Source organism: Mirounga leonina, unplaced genomic scaffold (assembly GCF_011800145.1).
Source record: "Mirounga leonina isolate KUSES-001 unplaced genomic scaffold, KU_Mleo_1.0 Mir_114, whole genome shotgun sequence".
NCBI classification, from domain to species: domain Eukaryota; kingdom Metazoa; phylum Chordata; class Mammalia; order Carnivora; family Phocidae; genus Mirounga; species Mirounga leonina.
Genome location: NW_023270265.1, coordinates 28,078,935 through 28,101,031, shown reverse-complemented (window position 1 = coordinate 28,101,031; position 22,097 = coordinate 28,078,935). Strand labels below are relative to the sequence as shown.

General features: G+C 45.1%; 1 protein-coding gene across 6 annotated transcripts in view; it reads right to left on the bottom strand.

The window, feature by feature from the left end:
• SUFU (SUFU negative regulator of hedgehog signaling) overlaps positions 1-22,097 on the bottom strand; it is a 113,714-nt gene that overhangs the window by 68,805 nt on the left and 22,812 nt on the right. For 5 of the 6 annotated variants that reach the window (XM_035028063.1, XM_035028071.1, XM_035028080.1 and 2 more), the window contains exon 3: positions 7,224-7,360. The exons of the other annotated variant lie outside the window; for it this stretch is intronic. In XM_035028063.1, the coding sequence (XP_034883954.1) occupies positions 7,224-7,360 (137 nt within the window). The remainder of the gene's footprint in view (positions 1-7,223; positions 7,361-22,097) is intronic. 6 annotated transcript variants of the gene reach the window in all.

The following is a 22,097-nucleotide window of genomic DNA, read 5'->3' as shown; positions in this document are numbered from 1 at the left end:
ACAACTTCACTGAACAGATGACAACCAACCCTGGATCTGCCCCACCTCCGGATGACTTGCTATGTAAGACAAGTGCCATTATTGTTAGGCCATTTCAGTCAGGATGTTCTATTATTTGTAGTCAAAACCACCCAACAGATACCAACAGGCAGAACAAGAGGTGCCTGCTCCATCTGTGTACTCCAACCGATTTGACTTCTGAGCATAACTGCGCACCAGGATTACTAGGTGACAGATGCCCCATGGCCTCATGAGAGCAACTGATTTTGCCTACTCAGAACTATACCAAATCTTTTTCTGCCAGGAGTTACCCTTTGCTTTAGAGGACTTCTTTCCCACTCCATGTGGTTGGAAGTGAGGAGAGGGGAGAAACTTAAACATAAATTCTGGTATTCCATCTCAACCACCACCACCAACCAGGGTGGTCACATGACCCAGGCAGAACTCATCTGAGTCCCTCCCCAAGACTGATGTAGGAATGTGGGAAGAAAAAAGCCTCCTGCCTGCTGGGACTACAAACTGAGAGAGCCAGAAACTGACTGGTAGTGTTCATCTTTCCCGGCATGTAGGGAGAGTCAGTCTGTAGTACAAGACCAACACATGAATCAGGGCCCTGAGGATGCTGTTTGAACATACAGATCGAGCCATACCTGAAACCCTGGACAACCCATTTATCTGAGCCATAAAGCCATTAAGGTAGTTTGATTTGGGTCATTTTCTTTTCTTTTCTTTATTTTATTTTATTTTTTTTAAAGATTTTATTTATTTATTTGACAGAGACAGAGATAGCGAGAGCGGGAACACAAGCAGCAGGAGTGGGAGAGGGAGAAGCAGGCTTCCCCCCGAGGAGGGAGCCCGATGTGGGACTCGATCCCAGGACCCTGGGATCATGACCTGAGCCGAAGGCAGACGCTTAACGACTGAGCCACCCAGGCGCCCCCATTTTCTTTTAACTAGAAGCGACCTGACTGAAATAAACACGAACCTGCCCCACCCCCATATCCTGAATCCTTCACCTCCTCTGGATAGTCTCCTTTTCCAGGCCTCTCTCATTTCTACTTCCTTTTCTCTACAGCTCAACTTCCCACCTCTGAGCAAATGAACCAGCTGTCCTCCGGCTAAGTTACAGGACCTTCTGAGTCATTCTTCAGAGCAGGCTTCGGAGGCAGCCTCACATGGCCCCACAACTGGGTGTGTGCATTGCCACCCACCAGCATACCGCCCAGAGCCTTGTCCCTCTTTCCCTTGCCCACCACTGTCCTGATGCTTTTTCCAAGGCTGTGGATGCTACTCAGACCTGGACAAGCAGGTTTCAGCATTCCACTTACTTGATGGCACTGCTCAGCATGTTCACACAGGCAAATGGGCGGGTGCTCCACATAAAGTCACCGAGTTTACTGTGGCCGCACAGGTGAGGTAAGACCATCAGACAGGATTATACTGCCAGTTACACATGCAGCTGTATCTGTGTGCAGATCACATGTAAAACATGTGTTCTGGAGGACAGCATACGTGTAACCCTTGCACAGCATGGCCACTCAGACCACAGCAAGGCCTACACATCACAAGGGAGGTTCTCTGCAGCATCAGAAGAGTGTGCCACGCCCTGAGAAATCCTGAAAGGCTTTAACTCACTCTTACAAAACAGTTACAGCAGGGGCAATTATTCACTCTTTAAAAAGATTCTTCACCTAATAAAAGGAATTACTACAAGGCCCCACTAAAATGCATGGGCTCTATTGCATCTCGAATATGAGTTGATTTGTGTAAGATTTTACAGGGACTGTCAACCACACAAATCAAAGAGCCATAGTTGAACTGAATTTGTTTTTTGGTTGCATAACGTGATGAACACAAGGTGATTTTATTTGTATCATTATTATTGATTTTCTGTGTGGAGGAAGATAATGGCACCAAATATCATCATATCAGCTGAGGCAAACATCTGGTTCAGGGACTAGCAAGGCATTTCCTTCCTAACAGGGCTTTGCTGTTAAATGGCATCTTTATTGTCATTACAAAAAAGGACCAAGGTACCCACCTTCTCCATCCATATAAAGTTTTTAAAGACTAAGTAATAATAATAATTGCAGATAATACTTACATAGTTCTTACTATATATCAGGCATTGTTCTAAGTGCTTTAGAAGTATTAGCTCATTTCATCTCCTCAAAAACTTCATATGTAGTTACTATTATTATCTCTCCTTTCTAGATGAGTAAATGGGTTACACTGCCCAAAGTCAGGAGGCAGAGCTAAGAATGAAGGCAGTCTGGGTCCAGGGGCCATGCTCTTCACCGTCATACTAGGCTGCCCCCCGGACCTGGCAGTTGCACACAGGATGGCGAACAGAAGGGAGAAGAGCAGAAAAAGAAAGAAAGAAAAGGAAAGAACAAGGGATGGTGATTACAAGTGGGCACAAGGGAAGTTTCTGGAGAACTAGCCTGTTCCTTGATTTGGGTGCTAGTTATATGGGTGTGCTCAGTCTGTGAAAAGTCATCAAGCTGTACTTTTTATATACATATTTTCATGAAGAAAAAGTTAAAGGACCAGGGGTGCCTGGGTGGCTTAGTCAGTTAAGCATCTGCCTTCAGCTCAGGTCATGATCCCGGAGTCCTGGGATCGAGCTTGGCATTGGGCTTCCTGCTCAGTGGGGAGTCTGCTTCTCTCTCCCCATGCTCTTGCCCTCTCATTCACTTGTGCTCTCTCTCTCTCAAATAAATAAATAAATAAATAAATAAATAAATAAATAAATAAATAAGTAAGTAAGTCTTTTTTTTTTTTTTTAAGATTTTATTTATCTATTTGACAGAGAGAGACACAGTGAGAGAGGGAACACAAGCAGGGGGAGTGTGAGAGGGAGAAGCAGGCTTCCCACGGAGCAGGGAGTCCGATGTGTGGGACTCGATCCCAGGACCCTGGGATCATGACCTGAGCCGAAGGCAGACGCTCAACCGACTGGGCCACTCAGACGCCCAATAATAAAGTCTTTTTTAAAAAAGTTAAAGGACGGAAGGATGGATTTAAGAGGATTTTGGTAATATTATGAATGGCTTCTGCCCCCTTTATTTTCCAAATGTTCCTGAGTGACTAAGCGAGACATGATGGAGCTCACAGGCCATGTGAACCAGTGGAGTCATCCATATGGAGGATTCTCCAAACCCACTGTCCAGCCTGAGACAGCCAGCAGCCCAGACATCAGGTGAGCTATAGGCAACATAGCATCATGGTTAGGAGAATGGCATAAAGAACTAACTTGCCTGGTTCAAATCTTGCTTTGCACATCCTAGATGTGTGATCTTGGACATGTTATACTTCACCTTTCCATACTGTCTTGCTCTCTGCAACTGTAAAGCCGGTATAACATGGTGTCTAACTCATAGGGCTTTACTGCATATTAAATGAGCACTTGTGACTGTGGCTGGCACATGGAACACACTACTAAATGTGAGCCCTTTTCTTCACTATTTAGGCCCATAGCCATGGCCTCCTCCCTTGTATCAGTTACCACATACTTTTTAAAATCATTTTCCCAGGGCACCTGGGTGGCTCAGTTGGTTAAGCGTCTGCCTTCGGCTCAGGTCACGATCCCAGGGTCCTGGGATCGAGTCCCATGTCGGGCTCCCTGCTCAGTGGGGAGCCTGCTTCTCCCTTTCCCTCTGCCTGCCGCTCTGCCTACTTGTGCTATCTCTCTGTCAGATAAATAAATGAAATCTTTAAAATAAATAAATAAATAAAACCATTTCCCCATTATTTATTTATTAATAATTTATTGTTCCTGTTCCAAAAAGCATTATAAATATAATATATACCATACATTAATAAAATATAATAAATTAATAATTTATTGTGCCCTGTTCCAAAAAGCATTTCAGGTAGATTTATTTTAGCTATTATTTAAATAGTATGATCCTATCACAGAAAATCTGGAAAACAGAAAACCAAGTAGTATACTTTCAGGAGGGTAGCCATCCTGCCGAGGGCGCGCATTGCCTGACGTGATCTGAAGGCACAATAAACGGGGCCATTGGTGCAGAAGGGACTGCGGAGGTAGCCAGCCAGGCTACGCTCAAGAAATAGCCACAACTTTTTATTTTAAAAAATTTCAGTCACACAGAAAAGTTAGAAGGTCGGTACAAAAATACCCATTTGCCCTTCACCTAGATTCACCAGAATTGTTAACATTTTGCCACATTTGCTTTCTCTTCTCTCTCCTCTCCACACATACTTTATTTTTTTGCCTAATCATTTGAAAGTTAAGTTGTAGAAATCATGTCATTTTAGTCATAAACACTTCAGCTTTTATCTCCCAACATTACATCATATTGCACCCAAGGAATTTCAGTTGTACAGTCCTATTATCTAATATACAATCTATATTTTTTCCAATTGCCCTAAAAATGACTTTTTTTTTTTCCAATTCAGAATCCAATCAAGGATCACAAGTGCATTTAAACTGTCATGTGTTCTGTAATCTAGTAGAGCCCCCGCCCCTTGCCCTTGCAGATCTTTCACAGCTTTGAGATTTTTGAAGAGTCCAGACAGTTTTCTTATAAAATGTCCTACCATCTAGATTTGTCTGATTGTTTGCTCATGATTCAATGCAGGTGAAATATTTTTGGAAAAGTGCTACCCAGTTGATGTTTTATACTGCATACTCCCACACTTAAGATACATAGTAATAAGTTGTCCCATTACTGGTGTTGCTATGTTTGATCATTTGGTTAAGGTGATGTCCACCCAAATCCTGTCATTGTAATGGTATTTTTCTCAGTAACAAATAAGTAATCTGTGGAGGGGTTTGAGTCCCTGTGAACATCTTATCTTGTTCCCTGACAATCCTTTTATCCAATGGTTTTAGCATCTGTTGATAATCTGCCTGAATCGGTGATCACATTTGTGGTGCAAAACGGTGACTAGTGATGTTTACTGTGTGGGTGAAATGAACTGCTGCAAGTTAAATCTTATTTTTCCACTTACTTGCACTATTACTTCAGAACTTTAATATCAGAACTATTTCAGAAGCTCATCTGCTTGACTCCTCCTGACAGTGATTCATAACACCTGTTTTTACATTTCTCTGATCTCTGTCCACCTGAGCAAGTACATTAAGTGGAAACAAACATATAAATGCACTGGCTTAAGCAGTGGGCTAGGAGTTACCTGTCTATACAAGCAAAAGGTTGGCTAGTCTTTATAGCCCCCTTTCCTACAGCAGATCAAATTCTCCATCAAGAAAAGTTTGTTTTTCCTAATGCAATATATGTTAAGGAAAAAAAAAAAGAAGAAGAAGAAGAAGAAGGTAGCGGGAGGGGAAGAATGAAGCGGGGGAAATCGGAGGGGTAGACGAACCATGAGAGACGATGGACTCTGAAAAACAAACAGGGTTCTAGAGGGGAGGGGGGTGGGAGGATGGGTTAGCCTGGTGGTGGGTATTGAGGAGGGCACATTCTGCATGGAGCACTGGGTGTTATGCACAAACAATGAATCATGGAACACTTCATCTAAAACTAATGTTGTAATGTATGGGGATTAACATAAGAATAAAAAAATGAAAAAAAAAAAAAAAGAAAAGTTTGTTTTTCCAAAGACAGTTCTTTATCAGAGTCAGCTTCAGGCATCCCAAGAAGGGAAAGAGGGAAGACACAAAGGGTTCAGGCAAGAGACTCCTGGCACAATTTTTTAAAATTCTGCAAACCACATTAGGACAGTACCAAATCCCACGGGCCACTGCTTCAGGCAGCCTGCCTCCCCTGCCCCTATGAACAGGACTTCTTCCTGGTCAACAATCCTTTAGAACCCAAACATCATCTCCAGACCAACTAGCCTTAGAATCCCGGGGAAGCTGATTAAGAAACAGATGCCTCCGTCTCACCTCTGACCAAATGAATCACAGCCATGCAGGGGGGTTGGGACAAACTCCCCAGAGGACCTCATGAGCAGCCAGGTTTGGGAACCCTTGCTTAGAAAGGACCCACTGTAGTCTCCCAAAGGGGACTACTCCACAGAACACAAAATGATAGATAGTAGTTAAGGATCACTCCCATTATGTGATAGCCACCCTGCCAACAACTGACCCCAGGGGTCCAGAATGAGGACAGATGAGTTCAACCTAGAGGATCTATTGCACCCCCAATTTATAACCCACTTGAAGGCTGGGGGAAAAAAGTCACTGTCAGATCTATGGTTCCTCAAATTTAGTCTCTACCAGAAGCATCTGGGGACAACACCCCTAAAAGATTCTGAGTCAGAGGTCTCCTGTGGGGCCCAGGAATGTGGGCTTATAACAAGCTCTCCAGGAGCTTCTGACGCAGGGGATCCACGCTCATCTATGGCAGTCAAAGAGCAAAAGAGTTGGATAAAACTGTCGTGGCCTTCATCTGAAGGCTACTTACCAAACCAAAAAAACAAAATCTGAGGCTGTGTGGGAAATGTTTCTGAGTAATTAATTAGCTACACAGAAACATCCAGATGATATGAAACCTTCCACAAAAGGTTTTAAATTTTGCTCTAACATTTTCTCCCACTGGAGGACTATAGGCAGGATGAGCTAAGAGCAGGAGACCAAGGTCCCAACACAAAGTCCCCACTTCGGTTGCCATGTTAGCAGTCTCCAGAGGGGCACCAGGAGCACAGACCATCCTCTGGAGGCCACTTGAATCACATAAATCAAATTTTTCTGACTGTCAAGGTCCTGCCTGATTCCAGCTTCTCCCTCACACTGTGAGGGATCAAACTCCCAGCAATTCTTTCTCTCTCTCTCTCTCTGCCACACCCTCTACTGTTAACCCAAGGCTTAACCAAGATTAACACATGCGCTTGGGACCCCAGAAATAGAGATGGCTAGGCCACTGGCAGCAGGGAGCAAGGACCATACTAATTATGGGAAATAGGACAGACAGAGAGAGCTGATCAGCTCCATGCTGAGTTGGCCTTTGGCTCACTGGGAATCTGAAGTATGGCTGGCAGTCTGCAGCAAGGGCTGAGGGTGTCAGAACAGTGGCTGCTGGAGGTCACAGTGGTATAACCTTCTCTTCCCTGGCCCAGGTAGATTCCCACCCAGGAAACGTCAGGCAGAACAAGTCACCTTCATGGTACAAATGGGGTACAGTACTCCCAGGAAAGGTCACTTCACAGATATCAAAATATGCCTATGAGTTCCCAAAGCCAACCAGGCTCATGGCATAAGGACCCCCGTGCCAGCCAGCTCTTGGCGTTCTTACCTGACTGGAACACATATCTGGCCAAGCCCTGCATTAGCTCTGCTGGCCATGTTGGGGGGGCAGACTCCCCTGTTTCTCTCTTCAGACGAAATGTCAATTCAAAGCCAAAACCACTAGGCCCGTCTGTTCCTGTAAATCTGGAAGGAATAAAAAACAAATGTTTTTAGTTCAACTACCTTAGGAAAACACTGTTTTTAAAGTTCTCCCCTATTTTTGGTGGCCTCAGCATCCAAACCCCTTAATCAGAGGAATCTCTCTCAATAGCCTATAAGGAGCCACAATACTAGTCTTGCGCTCCTGCCAGCCACGATACATGGGTATGACCTTGGCCCAGCCAATCAAATTCCCCTGGTGGCACTCTAAATTATGAGTTCCACATTTTGTGGCTCTGGAACATTCCTCTGGGTGATTAAGGTTCCATTACTGAAAATCTTCCTTATTTACACTCCTTATTCCTTCAAGCTGTTAATAAGCACCTACTTAGTTTGCCACAAGTCCTGTTGTATGCTCTGTGAGGACAAGACCCTTTCTCCACTCCCACTTTCACCCTGCCCCACACAGGTACAATCCTTGGGCTGGGCTGGCTGGTCTCCAAACTCGGCATTTGTGGAAAGGTCCCAAGGCAGATTCCAAATACTGGGAGGGCCTGTATTCTTCCTGAAACCCAGCACCCCACACGTGCTCATCAATTGGCATGTGTTCTTCCTGAAACTTGGTGCCCCATGGGCACTCTTCAATCACTGGAATGCTAGGGAATCACGGATTTGTGCCCCCTTCTCACCCAGGTGGCCAAGAATGATGATAGTTACTGCCTCTATGACCGCATGCATCACAGTGATGATGAGGCGAGGGAGGAATGCCTGCCTCTGACCACTAGGAAACGCTCAGGCGCTCCCAGTCCTCAGGGAAGTCCCCGAAATGGACTTCTGCCAGAGAGGAAAATGATGTGGATGAGAAAGCAAGTCCTGGGTGGGGGGGTGACATGCCCCCTTATGGGAGGGAAGCATCCAGGGAGGATTTCCTGAGAGCGCAGGAGGTTTGCCAGCATGGGAAGGGTTAAAAGTTAAAATATAATTTTCAGTAATTATATCTTGTACAAGCATGAGCCACAATGATTATACACATGTAAACTCCTCAGCATACAAATACAAACCATAAACTAAGATGACAGCCAACACCTCCTTGCTAAGCGCCCAGAACAGGGAGTCAGAGGTAAGAGTTTCGAAGGGATGATGATGCCCAACTCTGAAATTCCACATGGCATCTTTCCTTCATCATGCTCCTCATCACCCTTAGGAGGCCAGGCCAGGAGATTGGACAGAAAAAGATTCCAAAGTCTCTGAACCTCGGACACCAGTCCTAACCTTGCCTGTATGCCTGGGTGAGCTCAGCCTTCCTGTACTTACTGCAGTGGAGAGATAACCTCTGAGAAGCTACGTTCTCCAAAGCACTGAAAAGGAATAAAGTCATCATGCTGGTGCCTAATTATATTTAAAAGAGGTGTCTATGGTTTGCATTTCCTCTGGGTATCTAGCAATGTGGGAGGCAGAATCCATTTTTGAGGGTACACAACTAGAATTTCAGAGACCAGATGAGAAGAAGTTGTTTGGCAAGACACAGTGTAAGCTATTTTCTTCCCTTACTGAACTGTCATACTGGGGGGCAATTCAATGCAGGGGGGCTGAGGGAATAGCTAAGCCAGCTGAGGCCAGAAGAGCCACCTCCCCGGGGCTGCAGGCTTGAGAGGAGTGTGAAAATCCAAGGTAATGCAACACTGACTCAGAATTAAAACTCCATCGAAGGAGATGGGTCACTAGGCCAAAGGGAAGATTTCAAGCAGCCTCCAATTAGAAACAGCTTTGTAAAATGTATTAGACCATTATCCAGGGCTTTCATCTTGGGCCAAGAGAAATACATGATTTCTAACCACAAAAACTTGAGAAACAGACAAAAAGAACGTATTCCTCAAATTGCGCGATGGGGAGAACCATCAGATGCAGAGAGAAATCATACGTATCCAAGCAGCACCGCCGCTCTAAGGAAGCTGTGCATGCATGCACACGCGTGTATGAGCGTGCATGCGTGCACGTGCACATGTCCACCATCTGCCTCCATGCGGGGTGCTTTCTGGGCCAGCTCTGTGGTGGGCAGGCCAGCCCTCACTGGGCTAGCTGGGAGGGACAGCCCCGGCCAGATGGTGTCCACCTGCATTTGATTACCACCCACCACGCTGGCTGGACGCAACCTCTAAACTCTGAAACATGCGTTTGGAATGGCCCAGCCTCAGGATAAACACACAACCTGGAGCCTGTCAGGTCTCTTTTTCAAAGCAGACTGCCCAGGCAATAGCCAAGTGACAAGGTCATTCAGTCTTTCAAGTCCCTGGAGGGCCTGGCTTGGTCTGGACTTCCTCACGTGAGGGCTTCTCCAGCCGCAGAGGTTTTGTCTGACCAGAGGCTGAAGCCCCTCCTAGGGGGCAGCTGTCTCCCACCCCCTCTGAAAAAGAAAAGCACGAGGGGAAACTGGCACGTGCTGCAGGAGGAGGGAGGTGGGTCAGAGAAAAGAATTTTTCTAACACAGAAGGCTGCTAAAACACCAGCCGGTGGTAAAGGAGGCCAGTGGAATTTCTTCCTACAGAGATTTTAAAGGAATACATTATAGATTCTCCCCAGTCTGGCAGGGAGGGGGTGAGGGGTTCTTATCTTGTCTTGTTGCAAGGATGGGTGAGACTATTTCCAGCTCAAGAACTTCTGATCCTGCTCACTGAGGTACCCAGGGGAGAGGATGGCGTTGTCCCAGCAGTTTGGCAAGCCTAGGGACGGATGTGGCAGCGTCCAGAGTAGTATCAAACCTGCACACAGAAAGAACCCATGCCTTCATCTCAGACGTAGTTGCCCGACCACTGGAACCTGCCCAAAAGCCTGCCCCAAGCACCTGCACTAAGAAGGTATCAATCAGCATCCAAGAGGCCAAAATGACCACTAACACCAGGCAGAGATGAATGGGAACCCAGGAGAGACTTTCTGGTGGAAACACAACAGTTCAGGTGGGCAGAAAAGATGATCTAAAAGTTGGCATCTCGTGCTCAACACCATTAATTAATAGGGAAGCTCAAATCAAAACCACAGTGAGGTACCACTTCATCCTCCTTACGATGGCTAAAATAAAAGACAATAACAAGTGTTGACGAGTATGTGGAGAAATTGCAACTCTCACACACTGCAGGTGGGAATGTCAAATGGCAGAGCTGCTTTGTAAAACAGTCTGGCAGCTCCTCAAAGAGTTAAACATAGAGTTACCACATGACCCAACAGTTCCACTCCTAGGTATACACCCAAAAGAACTGAAAATATATGTTTACACAAAAAACTGGGGTGCCTGGGTGGCTCAGTCAGTTAAGCGTCTGACTTCAGCTCAGGTCATGATCTCAGGGTCCTGGAACTGGGCCCTGAGTCAGGCTCCACGCTCAGCAGGGGAGTCTGCTTGTCCTTCTGCCCCTCCCCCTGCTCATGTTCTCTCTCTCTCTCTCAAATAAATAAAATCTAAAAAACAAAACAAAACCAAAAAAACCTTTTACATTAATATTCATAGTAGCATTATTCATAATAGCCAAAAAGTGGAAGCAACCCAACGTCATCAATGGATGAGTGGACAGACAAAATGTAGTACATCCATACAATGGAATAAAGAAGAATGATTCACTGATACAACATGGATGAACCCTGAAAACATTGTGCTAAGTGAATAAAGCCAGATACAAAAGGCCATATAATGTATGATTCCATTTATACAACATGTCCAGAATAAACAAATCCAGAGACAAAAAGTAGATTAGTGGTTGCCAGGGGCTAGGGGGAGTCAAGGGGGAATGACTACTAATGGGCACAGTTTCTTTTTGGGGTGATGGAAATGTTCTGGAATTAAATAGTGATGATGGTTGTACAACCTTATGAATATTCTGAAAAACACTGAATTGTATACTTTAAAAAGGTAAACTTAATGATATGTGAATTATATATATATAAAAAAAAGTTGGTATCTTAGGTACACCTCAGTGCTAGGGGGAGCAAGGCCAACCACACCACGTAAGCCAGGTCTTCATCTGACTCTACCTATTAATAACTGCTATGGGGGCGCCTGGGTGGCTCAGTCGTTAAGCGTCTGCCTTCAGCTCAGGTCATGATCCCGGGGTCCTGGGATCGAGCCCCGCATCGGGCTCCCTGTTCGGCGGGAAGCCTGCTTCTCCCTCTCCCACTCTCCCTGCTTGTGTTCCCTCTCTCCCTGTGTCTCTCTCTGTCAAAATAAATGAATAAAATCTTTTAAAAAAATAAATAAATAAATAACTGCTATGATTAACTGAATGCCTATTAAGTTTTAGGCCTTGGACTAAGTACTTATGTCACAGCATTTAATTCTCCAACAAGACTCAGCCACTGTTATGTTCATTTAACTAACATGAGAAAAAGACACTAAAGAGAGTTTAAGTAATATTCCATATGTCACACAGCAAGCAAGAGACAGAGCTTGGACTTGAAGTCTGCCTGACTCCAAAGTCCATCTTCTTACTGCCATGTGACCTCAGGCAAGACATTTAACCTCTCTGTGCCCCAGTTTCCTCATCCATCAAATGGGGATAATAACAAAACAGTAACTATTTCAGAGTTGTGAGGATTAAATGTTAGAAAATGCCTGGAACACTATAAGCATTGCATCACTTACACTAAGTAAAAGAAGCCAGTCACGAAAGACCATGTATTGTATGATTCCACCGATATGACATGATAAATAATATAACTTGTTTTTTGGGGTTTTTTTTAAAGATTTTATTTATTCATTTGAGAGAGAGCATGAGCAGGAGTCAGGGAGGGGCAGAAGGAGAGGGAGAAGCAGACTCCCTGCTGAGCAGGGAGCCCAACACTGGCTTGATCCCAGGACCCCAAGGATCATGACCTGAGCAGAAGGCAGATGTTTAACCGGCTGAGCCACCCAGGTGCCCCATATAACTTGTAATATATAATACAAATTATGTGTATATTATATAAAATGTCCATAGTAGGCAAATCTGTAGAGACAGAAAGCAGACTGGTGACTATGTAGGTCTGGGGGACTGAGGACAAATGTGGAGTGACTGCTAATGCTTAACTTAACATCTTTTTAGGGTGATGAAGAAATTCTAAAATTAGATTATGATGGTTACATAACTCTGTGAATGTACTAAAACCACTAAATTATACATGTTAAGTGGGTGAACTGTATGGTATGTGAATTATATCTCAATAAAGCTGTTCTTAAAAATTGAGGGGGACAAGAAAAGATTGATAGTAAAAAAATTCAAACTACAGACATATAGATATAGGTACAGACATACAAAGAGATGTTCAACCTCACTCATGATAGGAGAAACGCAACTTAAATACAAATTAAAGCAACAAGAGGGACAGCTGGGTGGCTCAGTCGATTAAGCATCTGCCTTCGGCTCAGGTCATGATCCCAGGACCCTGGGATCGAGTCCCGCATCGGGCTCCTTGCTCAGTGGGGCGCCTGCTTCTCCCTCTGCCTGCCGCTCCCCCCGACTTGTCCTCTCTTTCTCTGACAAATAAATAAAATCTTTTTAAAAATCTCTTTTAAAAAAATAAAGCAACAAGGGGCGCCTGGGTGGCTCAGTCGTTAAGCAACTGCCTTCGGCTCAGGTCATGGTCCCAGGGTCCTGGGATCGAGTCCCACATCGGGCTCCCTGCTCCACGGGAAGCCTGCTTCTCCCTCTCCCACTCCCCCTTGCTTGTGTTCCCTCTCTCACTGTGTCTCTCTCTGTCAAATAAATAAAATCTTAAAAAATAAATAAATAAATAAATAAATAAAGCAACAAGAGACACGATTCTCACCTATCAGATCAGCAAAATTAAAAAAGTAGGATATCATTCTATTGGTGAGGCTGTGGAGAAAGAGGTATTTTCATACACTGCTGGTGGGGATACAAGTTAGTACAACCATTTTGGAGGGTAAGTTAGCAATACCTAACAAAATTACATCTATTTTACCTTTTGACACAGCAATCCCACTTCTAAGAATTTGTAATTGCAAAATATTGGAGACAACCTAAATGCCCATTCATAGAAGAGTGGTTCAAAGAGTATTATGCAGCTATGAGGAAGAGCTAACAAACTGATATGGATACTGTCAAGTAAAAAAAGGCAAAAAGTACTACAGTATACTACCTGTTGAGGAAGAAAGAGGGGGAGACAGTAAAATATACATACATCTGCTCATTTGTGCAAAAAGCAACACAGCAAGAATAAATCAGAAACTACTAAGATTAGCTACCTACAGGCAGTAGGTAGGAACAAGGTGGAAAGGACTGCAGGGCGGGGGGGCAGGGCACATTTCTCTGAATATATATCCTGGTGTACAATAGGTGCTCAATAAAGACAAAAAGAACGAACTAACAGGCTCAGGCAGCAACCCTTTCCATCCAGATCCAGTCTGACCCCAGAGGAAGTGGCCCTGCTGGCCTCCAGGTCCTCTCGTACCTGGGGAAGTGCTCTGGCAATCCTACAGTGAAGCTGGCAACAAGCCTTACCCCTCTCACGGCACAAATGTGACCACCCACCTAACTTTTCAAGATGTGTTTGCCTACTGTAAGCCCACAGCTCAGGATGTGGCAACATACCTGCGCTGCAAGGCAAACACTCTCGGCATTGGATAATTACACTCAGCTGGGCCCTGGGCTGAAGAAGTGTGCTGCCGGGGAAGGGTGCGGTGAGAGCCAGCCCAGGTATCCAGGGCTCTTTCACTTCCCTCTCCGAAAAGCAGCAAACACCCACCAGCCATCAAAAGACCAGTGGGTCAGGAAGAGTCAATACATTAATCTGATCTACTGCTCTGTCTGGGCCGTTTAAATTCCAGAATAACAAACAGGAGCCCTGGTCAGTGTACCCAGAAACAAATGTGGAGGGGCCAGGAAACAGGAAATGGATCTAGCCCTTCCCCTCATCCTTCTGGCCATCTCCAGCCTCCCCTGATCTGGGGAGGCTCCAGCTCTTGACCTAGTTCCTAAAAAGACTTCATCGTGGGCCCGAGGACTCTGGTGTCGCTGAAATAGGGCGACCAACTTGTCCTTGTTTTTGCGGGACTTTCCTGGCTTTAGAATTGAAAACCTCACGTCCTGGGAAAGCCGTTAATCTCAGGCAAATGGGAACAATCACCCAACACTTAAGTGTCACTACCTGACCCACACAAAGAAAATGCCGCCAAATCCAAAAGCACCAAATATGCATCAAGAGCCACCAAAATGTCAGCAGAATCTCTGCAGCCAGGCTGCCTCTGCTCAAGTTCTGGCTCTGCTACTTCCTGGCTGGAGGGCAAATCATGTATCCTCTCTGTGCCTCAATCTCTTCATCTGTAGAAACAGAGATATGAAGAATAAACCCTAAGGTAAACTCTGGAGTCCAGGTGATAATGATGTGTCAATGTAGATCCATCAATTGTAACAAATGTGCCATTCTGGTACTGGATGCTGATAGTGGGGGAGGCCGTGCATGTGTGGGGGTGGAGGGTATATATGGGAACTCTACATCCACTCAATTTTGCTGTGAACCTAAAACTGCTCTAAAATATAAAGTCCATTTAGGGCGCCTGGGTGGCTCAGTCGTTAACTGTCTGCCTTCGGCTCAGGTCATGATCCCAGGGTCCTGGGATCGAGCCCCGTATCGGGCTCCCGGCTCCACGGGAAGCCTGCTTTCTCCCTCTCCCTCTGCAGCTCCCCTCTGCTTGTGCTCTCTCTCTCGCTGTCTCTCTGTCAAAAAATAAATAAAATCTTTAAATAAATAAATAAATAAAGTCCGTTTAAAAAAATATTAAAAAGTCCATTTTTATTTATTTTATTTGTTTGTTTAAGTAGGCTCCACACCCATTGTGGAGCCCAACACGCAGCCTGAACTCATGACCCTGAGATCAAGACCTGAGCCAAGGTCAAGAGTCAGACGTTTAACAGACTGAGCCACCCAGGTGCCCCTAAAGTCTATTTTTAAAAATGGAGACATGAGGGGCGCCTGGGTGGCTCAGTCATTAAGCGTCTTCCTTTGGCTCAGATCATGATGCCAGGGTCCTGGGATCAAGCCCCACGTCGGGCTCCCTGCTCGGCAGGAAGCCTGCTTCTCCCTCTTCCACTCCCCCTGCTTGTGTTCCTGCTCTCACTCTCTCTCTGTGAAATAAATAAATAAAATCTTAAAAAAAATAAGTATAGCTATTAGCAACAAAGAGACAAAATTATTATCATATTGTAGGATTATCTGCTTAGAAAATCCAAGGACTGATTTTTTTTAAAAGGCTCATCAATTTAGAAAACAAAAAGTTCGCCTTCGGCTCAGGTCATGATCCCAGGGTCCTGGGATCGAGTCCCGCATCGGGCTCCCTGCTCAGCAGGGAGTCTGCTTCTCCCTCTGACCCTCCCCCCGCTCATGCTCTCTCTCTATCTCATTCTCTCGCAAAATAAATAAATAAAATCTTAAAAAAAAAAAAAAGAGGGGCGCCTGGGTGGCTGTCATTAAGCGTCTTCCTTTGGCTCAGATCATGATGCTAGGGTCCTGGAATCGAGCCCCGCATCGGGCTCCCTGCTTCACCCTCTCCCTCTGCCTGCTTCTCACCCTACTTGTGCTCACTTTCTGTCAAAAAAATAAATAAAAAATTAAAATAAAAAAAATAAAATGGAGATACAAGTAGCCATCATGTGGGAGCTACTTAAATGAGTTAATGCATATGAATCCCTCAGAGCAGTGCCTGGAACACAGCACGTACTGTCTCAGTGTCAGCTATTATCTATAGAGTTCCCAGTTCTGGAAATTCACCCTAAGAGCATAATCTTGTATTTGGAAAAAGTCTTGTGCATAAATATATTCCATGGTATTTTAAGAGTAAAGAATCTAGAAGCAGTCTAAATGCTCGACAAGCTGAGGTAAGCTGAGTTCTGGTGCATGGAGTGCTGAGACATCACACAGTCATTAAAACTGAGAGTTCTGGGGGTGCCTGGGTGGCTCAGTCACTAAGCGTCTGCCTTCGGCTCAGGTCATGATCCCAGGGTCCTGGGATCGAGCCCTGCATCGGGCTCCCTGCTCAGCAGGAAGCCTGCTTCTCCCTCTCCCACTCCCCCTGCTTGTGGTCCCTCTCTTGCTGTGTCTCTCTCTGTCAAATGAATAAATAAAATCTTTTAAAAAAACAAAAAAAACCTGAGAGTTCTGAAAACAGGACCAATCTCTGAGCTTTGAGAAGTGAAGGGAAGCCTTGTGGTTGCTGGTGGGAATGTACAGTAGTGCAGCTACAAAACAGTATGGTAGTTCCTCAAAAAAACTAAACACAGCTTTATCGTATGATTCAGCAACTCCATTTCTGGGTATAACCCAAAAGAAATGAAAACAGTGGCTCAAACAGATACTCGCACACCCATGTTCATAGCAGCATTGTTCACAGTAGCCGAAAGGTGAAAACAACCCAAATGTCTATTCATCGGTAAATGGATAAACAGAATGTGGTATGTCTACACAATGGAATATTATTCCGCCTTAAAAAGGAAGGAAACTCTGACACATGCTACAACATGGATGAACCTTGAAAATATTATGCTAAGTGATATAAGTCAGACACAAAAGGGCAAATGTATGATTCCACTCATATGAGGTCCCTAGAGTAGTCCAATTCACAGACACAGAAAACAGAATGGTGGTTGCCATATCTCCATTAAAAAATGCAGATATGATTAGTAGAATGGGGTGGGGGAGGTGGAATGGGGAGTTATTGTTTAATGAGTACAGAGCTTCAGTGGGAAGATGAAAAAGTTCTGGAAATGGATGGTGGTGACAGCTATATAACAATGTGAATGTACTTAATTTCACTGAACTGTACACCTAAAAATGGTTAAAATGGTAAATATAGATTTTACTAAACAGTCATGAAAAACCATGAAACAAAATCTCATACAAAGTGATTCAAAATATTTGTGCAGGGGCTGCTGGGTGGCTCAGTTGGTTGAGCAACCGACTCCTCATTTCGGCTCATGAGGGTCATGATCTCAGGATTGTAGGATCGAGCCCCACATTGGGCTCCATGCCCAGTGCGGAATCTGCTTGTCCCTCTCTCTCTGTTCCTCCCTCTGCTTGTGCTCTCTTTCTCTCTCTCTAAAATAAATAAATAAAATCTTAAAAAAGCATATTTGTGCATACACACACAATGGAAAAATATATGAAAAAATATATGTGAGGAAAAGACAGGAAGAAAAGGCAATAAAATTATCATAGTGGCTATCACAGTGCAATTTTTCTTTTTCAAACGTCTTTGTATTTTCCAAATTTTCTACTCTTTATAATCTCTGGTCTAGACTGTAAACCCCACAAGGACAGGGCTGTGTCTTATCCACTGCTGTATCTGCCAGACTTCTCACAGAATCTATTGGCTGAGGGTACATATTGGACATTCCAGGTATGACAGGAGAGGCCTGTAGTCAGCACCCTCTCTCCCCATGGGTGGCTTGGATACTTCCATTGGTATCTGAAGCAAGGAATGCTGGGCCAACTAAGGTGGCTGTCAAGGGTCCACCTTGTGGGGGTGGCACCTCTAAAGTCAGGTCTAGGGACGGTGGCTCAGTCTCAAGCTCAATATTGTTGTCAAAAGAAAAGGAAGAGTACACTATTTGCCTCAGGAAACATATGGCACAGGAGGCCAGGCCAGTCCAATCCCAGAACCACTTCATTCCCTGTAAAGACTCCTGTTGTCTCTCCTTCCCCTTTCCTCTCTCCCTACTTCTTGGTGGGTCTTCCCCTCTAATCAGCCCTACTTGGAAATTAGGCTTAGTTCCTGGCCTTACTGGGTTGGACATCCTGTCCCAGAAGAATGGAGCCTGTAGGTCCTGTCCCTGGGGAACAGACTGCAGACCTTTTCCCTTGGTGGCTTTCCTCCACAGGCACCCACAACCTCCATTTGTGTCTCTAATAGGCATAGGGCAAAGCCTAGCCTTAGCCCCAACTGGACCCAGAGATTACAAAAAGCCCTAAACCGAAGACCTCCAGTAGCTCTGGGGCTCTGCAAGGAGGCTGCCTATCTCTTCTCCACCTCTGCCTCTCAGAGCAGTGCCACGCACATTCAAGGACCACTCATCCAAACTCCAGCACATGTTTGGAGCACCGTGTTTCTTGAGGTGAATTTGCTCCAAGGCCCTCAGTAGTGCCCCAAACCTCATGATGCCCTGCCTCAGTCAGTTAAGCGTCCAACTCTTGGTTTCGGCTCAGGTCATGATCTCAGGGTCCTGGGACTGAAACCCATGTCAGGGTCCACGCTCAGCACAGAGTATGCTTGAGATTCTTTCCCCTTCCCTCTACCTCCCCCTCTGCTCCTCTCCTTGCTCATGCTCTCTCTTTCTAAAATAAATAAATAAGATCATTTTTAAAAAAGAGGAAATTATATATGGTCCTTTACTTGACCATTGTTTTCTTGTTGAATAGCTTCCAAAGCTGCACTCTTTTGTACTTTGGCAAAGATCTTAATGCATATTGCTTTTTTGCTTGTTTTCCCTCAATAACTCATATTTGGGGAAATCCACATTATTCCCTTGGATTTAGAGTCCCAGAATAAGAGATTTTATTTTTTAAAGATTTTATTTTTTTATTTTTTATTTTTTTTTAAGATTTTTATTTTATTTATTTGACAGAGAGAGAGATAGAGCAGGAACACAAGCAGGGGGAGTGGGAGAGGGAAAAGCAGGCTTCCCGCCGAGCAGGGAGCCCGATGTGGGACTCGATCCCAGGACCCTGGGATCATGACCTGAGCTGAAGGCAGACTCTTAACGACTGAGCCACCCAGGCGCCCAAGATTTTATTTATTTATTTGAGAGAGAGAATGAGAGAGAGAGCACATGAGAGGGGGGAGGGTCAGAGGGAGAAGCAGACTCCCTGCAGAGCAGGGAGCCCGATGCGGGACTCGATCCAGGGACTCCAGGATCATGACCTGAGCCGAAGGCAGTTGCTTAACCAACTGAGCCACCCAGGCGCCCCAGAATAAGAGATTTTAGAAGTTGGTCTGAGCACTAAAGAAAGAAGGCATTCCGACTAGGATCCAGGTATGCGCTATCACATGCGGCCAACTTCATCCACCTTTTGGTGTAGGGTCACCAAACTGGTAGGTAAAGGAAATGAGGCACGCCCCAAGTGTCGGGCAGCATTTCTGATATTGACCAGTTTCTCTGCTCCCAGGTCCCACTATATCTAGGCCAATACCAATGCTGCGCTGTGACACCAAACCAACCTCCATGTCCCAAACACACCCCCCACCCCATACCATGACTACTGCCACCCTCAACCTGGAAGGCCCTTCTAGACCAGTCTTATCTTCCCAAATCCTCTTGCCAAAGCTCTTCTCAATTACCATGCCTTTTGCTCTTTTTTATGCTTTTTTCCTCCCCACACTATGTTCTCTCAAAGCACTGTTTTGTCTCTAATACAGTTCTTTGTGTGGTCTCCCTTACATGTTAAGCAAGGGTCTCTCACATTATACTGTGGAGTCCTGCCATTATTCTACTTCTTTGTAGTTCCCCAAAGTGACACACACTAAACCCAGAACAATGCTGGTACTTAGTAGATATCAAAAGATATCACCACCGACTCCTGGTGACATGCACATACTGAGACTAAACAAATGTTTATTAACTAGACTGAATCTGAGAAAAGAGGCAAAGTTTTATAAGATTTAGAATGGTAGGTTAAGAGGTAAGGAGGAAAATGCTAGACTAAGGTTATGGGCTGAAGACCTGAGGCAGAGTGGTGAGCCCACCAGCAGTGACCAGGAAACCAGGAAGTGAGGAAGGTAAACATCAGAAATTCTTAGTCTTGGTCTCCCTAGACCCTTTGGAGATCCCAGGGTAGACTTAGGGTGGCAATTACACAAAATTATACCACTCTAGGATCCTATAAGATGCCAGAGAGGAGTCTAGGGACATGGGCAAGAATACAGGGAATGGAGGTCGCCTGAGCCAACACAAGCCCAGCCCATCACTCCCTTGCTGACCCTTGAGCAAGTTAACTTACACATGCCCCCATTTCCTCAGCTGTTAAACTGGGATAAAGATACTTCCCTCAAAGGGGAGTTGGGAGGCTTAAAATGGGATGGCCCAGTGTCTAGCACCCAGCCAGGATGCCCCCGCCCCCAAGAAGCTAGCATTCATCCTTCCTTTGCTTAGGGCTCAGTAGAAGCAGTCTCTGTGTATCATTTCTCCCTTAAAAATTCAGCAGATGGGGTGCACCTGGGTGGCTCAGTTGGTTGAGCATCCAACTCTTGGTTTCAGCTCAGCTCATGATATCATGGGTGGTGGGATCGAGCCTCATGTCGGGCTCCATGCTCAGTGGAGAGTCTGCTTGAGACTCCCTCCCCCTGCCCCTCCCTCCACTTGCATGCATGCGCCCTCTCTCATAAATAAATCTTTAAAAAACATCAGCAGATGATTCTAGGTTCCCAACTTCTGGACTCTGGAGTTTAATCAGTGTCCATCCTTCAAGGGCTGCCCAATATTGGATCTAAACATTTACAAAGGGGCACCTGGGTGGCTCAGTCGGTTAAGCGTCTGCCTTAAGCTCAGGTCATGATCCCAGGGTCCTGGGATTGAGCCTCACATCAGGCTCCCTGTTCACTGGGGAATCTGCTTCTCCCTCAGGCCCTCCACCCCTGCCCCCCGCTTGTGCTCTCTCTCTCAAATGAATAAATAAAAATCCTTAAAAAATAAACATTTGCAAAGCTGATGTTTTTATTTTTGAACAATTCACATTTACAGATACTTCATTAGCTGTTTTGAAATGGTGTTTGGTGACTACACAAATACTATACTAAATAGAGAAACTTTGTAAAATTCTTTTGAAATATGTTTATAAGGTAATATTTTGCACAGCTAAGATTTTTTAAAAACATTCAGCTATATTGTATTAATTTTGTATAATCACAAGAAAAGAAAAGGAGGGAAGGAGAGGGGGAGGGAAGAGGCAGGAAGGAAGGGAAAAATGACAGCCACTGAGACTGCATCCTCACACTGAGCTGGGACTCTGACGAGGCCACAGAGCACAGCAGCCACCTCTGAGCTTTAACTCTGAATAGTAGATGTTCTTTCCATTACATAGCATCCAACGAGATTCATTGAATGCATTTGCCTCACTCAGGTAGATGTTTCCTGAGATCCCTTCTTGGGAGCCAAGGACCACATTCCCAAAGCATTCCTCAAGGTTCAAAACAGTAGCTCATAGGACTGATTCAGCTGAGGGGCTCCTGGGTGGCTCAGTTGGTTAAGCGACTGCCTTTGGCTCAGGTCATGATCCTGGAGTCCCGGGATCGAGTCCCACGTCGGGCTCCCTGCTCAGCGGGGAGTCTGCTTCTCCCTCTCCCGCTCCCCCCTCTTGTGCTCTTTCTCTCTCTCACTCTCTCTCTCTCAAATAAATAAATAAAATCTTTAAAAAAAAAAAAAAAGGACTGATTCAGCTGAGAATCCAGCTGAACTCACCTGGCTCCCAACCCTTAGGGCATTTAACTCTATCCCAGGTTTTCAGTGAGCAAAGAGCTTCCCCAGACTGAGACATTGAGCCTAAGAAAAAGACCAGGTGGTCAAAAGGTACAAGCTTTTTCCAGTTATAAGCTAAGTCCAGGAGGATGTAACGTACAACATGATGACTATAGTTAACACTGCTGTATGGTATATTTGAAAAAAAAAAAAATTTGTAAGTAGGTTCCATACCCAATGTGGGGCTTGAACTCACAACTCTAAGATCAAGAGTTGTATTTTCTGGGTGCCTGGGTGGCTCAGTTGGTTAAGCAACTGCCTTCAGCTCAGGTCATGATCCCGGAGTCCCAGGATCG